This window comes from Engystomops pustulosus, chromosome 11 (genome assembly GCF_040894005.1).
Source record: "Engystomops pustulosus chromosome 11, aEngPut4.maternal, whole genome shotgun sequence".
In the NCBI taxonomy this organism is placed as follows: domain Eukaryota; kingdom Metazoa; phylum Chordata; class Amphibia; order Anura; family Leptodactylidae; genus Engystomops; species Engystomops pustulosus.
The window spans coordinates 21,556,028-21,561,128 of NC_092421.1; the positions used below are offsets into that span (position 1 = coordinate 21,556,028).

At 34.4% G+C, this 5,101-nt stretch overlaps 1 protein-coding gene across 1 annotated transcript; it reads right to left on the bottom strand.

Annotated features, from left to right (window-relative positions):
* Positions 1–503: 503 nt before the first annotated feature.
* LOC140105689 (uncharacterized) lies at positions 504–3,668 on the bottom strand. The gene has a single exon (XM_072129707.1). The coding sequence runs from the start codon at positions 3,665–3,667 to the stop codon at positions 821–823; it is 2,847 nt and encodes a 948-aa protein (XP_071985808.1). The 5' UTR covers position 3,668; the 3' UTR covers positions 504–820.
* Between the last annotated feature and the right edge of the window lie 1,433 nt (positions 3,669–5,101).

Below are 5,101 nucleotides of genomic sequence, written 5' to 3' on the forward strand. Positions count from 1 at the left end.
TCAAATTTACAGACTGCTAGTAGTTACTGTGTAAATTGATGAAAAGTGGATGGAAGAGGATGGATGAGTGCATTTCACTCATTTAATACTAGCCAAACAATAAAAAGTTTTACAAAAATGTATATATTTCCTCAACATTTCAGGTTTCCTGCATGTAACTGTGCAGTCATAGTATATGTATAGTTTTGTTCATATCTACAGTATGTTTCCTGGTATATCACAAATATTTTAAGATGTATATATATATATATATATATATATATATATATATATTTCCCTTTATTTAAAATGGTTTCTATCGTTAGTATTTTTTATCTATAGTATTTTCTGTGTAAAGTAATAAAAAATGACCCCAAAATCAGTAGATAATATGAACAAGTTATGATCATTTTGAATATTTAATCAACATTAATTATACAAACATAAAAGAAAAGGGTAAAAATAACCTAATGCAAAAAAAGTCATTACTAGAAAAAAATCTAAGTTTTGCCATTTTTGCATCTACATATACCCATAGGCATTTGATATTTTACCTGCTGTATTATTATATATTATATGATTCAATAATCATTCATTTTAGTTGATCTGTTTATCCATTAATTCGAATCTAAACTAAAATAATTAAAAACAAAGCAGTAAAAAGCACTTAAACTATTTACTATTTTAAGAAAGAGAAGACATAGAGTTAGATATTTGAGAAATATTTGCATCTAAACAAAGTCTTTAAGCAAAAAGTTCTAAGTGTCAACGGAGTGGTGAGTAAGCTTATAGAAAGAAGTACTTGTGTTCAGTGATAGGCAGCAGAGAGTGGTCTCTACTATTACTCTTGTAATCTTTGCTTTCTTCCATCATTACTAATAACATTGCGGAGTCTGGCCCAAAACAGCTGCTTCTCATCGTCATCTTCTGGCCATTTCAGGTAGGTTTTCTTGTCTAAAATCTTTGTGAGCTTGTGGTAATATTGAAGTTCTTCCCTAGGAATGTTTTCCAGGAATATCAGGATAAGGGAATCATTACTCTCTTCGACAAGCCTGTATGTTGCCATCCGCATCTCCAGTGAACACCAGTGACTCTGAAGGTAACTGTGACTGATAACACAGATTGTCCACCGACTGCTGTATATACTGTCCATAATGTTCTCTATTATATCTCTACCAACCTCGAAATCTCGGTTGTGGATACACACTTTAAAGAATGGGGGACCGTTTTCTTCCAGGTTAAGAAGCAGCTGCTCTGTTACCCACTGTTCATTGTAGGTATTATATGAAACAAATGCATCGTACTCATAGTGACCTCTTTCTCTATGTCTGTTTCTCAGCCAACACTTGATGGTGTACGATGTGTATAGAATATACCACCAGATACTTTCATAGAAGAGGGAGATGGACATAAACAGCAAAGTAAAAACAAAAGTCAATATAAACATTATAAAATCCAGATTATTATGACAATTGTTCTGTAGGAAGGACACAAAATTCATCTCAATGTTGTATACATAACAATTCTGTTTTTGGAAATTAATAATTGACACGGATGTTCCAGCTTCGAGCCACGCCAGTAGCTCCATAAATTTACAATTGCAAGGAAAACTGGTTTCCAAAAAGTAAACGTACTTTAAGTTTGGCATTCCTGCAAAAACATTTCCCTTCACCTCTTGCATGATTTGGTTTTCAATGACTAGAAATTCCAGCTCCTTTAAATCTCGGAAAATATCTTTAGAATCTAATTGGTCAATTCCCGAATTCTCTAAATGCAAAACTTTAAGGTGAAATAATCCATGAAATAACTCATGACTATTTATCTGTCCAGATTTAACCAGTTTGTCTATGTCCTTCAGATGAAGGAAGTTCAACTTTGTAAAATATTTCATGCTGTTATTAAGAGAGAGATCTGTGAGATAATTAGGATCTGGAGAATAGTGAAGTTTTTCCAGATTTGTAAAATTCATTAGAGGATTACTTTCTAAATCCATACACCGAAATGTATATATATTTTTTAAGTACAACTCCTTAGCTTCACTAAACACTTGATTCATACAGTTTATCAGTATGTAATTTGAATTTAGTTCCAAATATTCTAACCTCGAAAAAAAATCTAAAAATTCATTTAGTAATTGCAAATCTATTGATTTTACTGACAAATATTGAAGAAAATCTCCAATCGAGTGCCACCAGTATAAATCAAGCATGTCTACATAAGTTAACCTTAAGTGCTGCAGGAATTTCAGGGAATTAAAAGCATTCCAATGAATTTTAAAAATTGCATTTTCATCCAAATTTAAATGTGTTACCGAAATTAAATTCTGAAATGTAAACTCCCCTATAATAAATATGTTGTTATATTGTAAATCCAAAACTTGCAACTCATACAGACCATCAAACGCAGAATCTTCAATGAAGTTAATTTTGTTATTATCTAAGGCCAAGATAAGAAGGTTTTTGAGGCAGGAAAATTGTTGACTTTTAATCCTTGTTAAAAAATTAATGGATAAGTTCAGGGAGCGCAAATCCATTTCTATGGTGGAGTCATTCCCGCAAATTTTTACATATGATATTTCATTTTTGGTTAAATTCAGTTCTAATAACTTATTTAGATTTTTCATTTGATTGAGTTGAATTGCCTCTAAGTAATTAAAGGACAAGTCTAACGTCTTCAACTCATTGCATGAACCTTTGGAGGTGTTAAAATGAACAATGTCACTTTCTGTTAGCAGCAGTTCCTTGACTTTGAAGAAAGAAGAAAACCTGCAGATTTCAGGTGAATTAAAAGAACTGCCCTTTGACATGAGGGTCTTAATTGTTTTAATGCCAGATTTTAGGATATCTTTTATGTTAATTCCAGTATTTTCGACACAAAAGTAATCCAAGTGAGGAAAGTTGCACAAAGAATTCTTTTCACATTTCTTTAGCATACTTCTGCCCAGATCTAGATAACTAATGTTAAAGTCTAAAAATCTGCCATTACTTGAAGGATATGGAGAAGTTACACAGTCAGATTCCCTTAATGTTTCAATATCATTGTTAATTACTGAGAGTTTTTCTAAATATTTGAATTCCTTCAACATCAGCAGTACCGACCTTAGTGAAGTGATATGGTTAGATTGCAGAATGAGGTGTGTTAGGAATTCCAAAGGGTTAAATATGGAAGAATTTATATTCGGTATACTCATTCCGGATAATTTCAGTTCTTGCAGAGCATTCAGTCCATAAAATGTATCTTCATGAAGCGTTATATTGCCGTCTTTATTTTCCAAACATATCCACAGTATAGACAGCTGAGGAAGACCTTGGAAAGCTTTAGCTGGAGTCATAAAATTTCCATGAATTCTAAGTGCTCTTAAGCTTTTGAAGTTAGAGAAGGAGTTCATTTCTATTGTAACTTGCCGGCAGTTTGTTAGACAAAGCCAGTCTGTGTCCGATGGGACCTCCCTAAGTGACATTCTGAGATCTCCTACCATGTCACAATTCACCCCAATTGTAAAATTCAGCTCTTCAAACTCCTGGCACTTACCAAACTCTAGATCCATGACTGCAGAGTAATATTTCCTTTCCAGCACCTGACACTTCTGCCTTAGGATGCACTGACAAAAAGTACATGCTGAAATTGAGAAAATAATCCATTTCAAAAGAAAGTGTGTGGTGTCCATCATGGCTTTGTGATGTTCCATACCTCAGTCTGCACAGAAGTGATATGGTACACTTCCTTTCTGAGAAAAGAAAAAAAGGAACATGTAGAGAAAAAGGGCAAACAAGTAAAATCTTATCTTCCAAAAATATCTCCTAACTTCCTCTCTAACCTGGGTAACACATGCACTGATGTATGATCAGAGCACAGATTTTAACATTACAGGCAGTCCCCGGGTTACGTACAAGATCGGTTCTGTAGGTTTCTTTAAAGTTGAATTTGTATGTAAGTCGGAACTGTATATTTTATCTTTGTAACCCCAGACAAATTTTTTTTGCTCTTCATTGTAGCCTAGGGCTAAAGTATAGTAAATGACCAATTACCAGGGGTCCGTATGTAACTAGGGGTCATCTGTAAGTTGGGTGTTCTTAAGTAGGGGACCGCCTATACTACTAAAATCCAGTATCATAAATGTTGTAACAGAAACAGGAGGTATGGCACCACGTGGACTCTTCATTGGCGCTATGATACGGATATCATGTGCTATGAAATGGTGCTATATATATGGGGGATATATTTAGACTACCACTCAGTGTGCCAGTCTTCATTTTCTCCCACAGACGTGCAATATATAATCATAATTATATTGATTAGTATTCCTTTATTTATATAGCGCCAACATATTCCGCAGCGCTGCACAGAGCTTGCCAAATCAGTCCCTGTCCCCATGGGGCTCACAATCTAATCAACCTACCAGTGTGTTTTGGAGTGTGGGAGGAATCGCGGAGAGAACATACAAACTCGTTGCAGATGTTGACCTGGATGGGACTTGAACCCGGGACCCCAGCGCTGCAAGGCTGTAGTGCTAACCACTGAGCCGCCGTGCACACTGGATTTACTAAGAGGTCAGACTTGAATGAGATTTCAGCTCTAGCCTCAGATTGTTTTTTGGATTAGGTTACAGTAAATTTGTCTGACTACTGCATTCAGAAAAGTGGCATGCAGGTCAGAAAACTTGTAAAAGTGCAGCGTATTAACCTTTTTATAGAAAACTGGTGGACAAGGCATAGTGCATGTCCAATTCTGTGCTACAGAAATAGATTTAATATAAATTTTCAACAAAAAATATTTTTTTAGGTTTTCTAAGGTTTATGTAGTCAAGTAATAGCTGTGAGAATGATATATGATAGTTATGGTTGTGTTGTATATATGATAATCTATGATAATATATGATAATCAGCCAATAGCCTCATAATTTAATTAGATCAGTGCTATAATTTTTTATTTTATACATTTTTATTCTTACAAGTAAAAAAACAGGGAAACAACCCGTTAACATGTTTTACAATGTGTAATATGTTTTCACAGTTTACCAGAAGCTATTAAGATACACATATTAATCCGTTATTTTCCATTTTCCCCCTTAACCCTCCCCAACATCCCATCTGCGGTTGACGGCTGCCTAAAATTCCCACTA

What these genes read in the sequence shown, in the direction of transcription:
- LOC140105689 (XM_072129707.1), bottom strand. Translation starts at nt 3,667, where the DNA reads ATGGAACATCACAAAGCCATGATGGACACCACACACTTTCTTTTGAAA.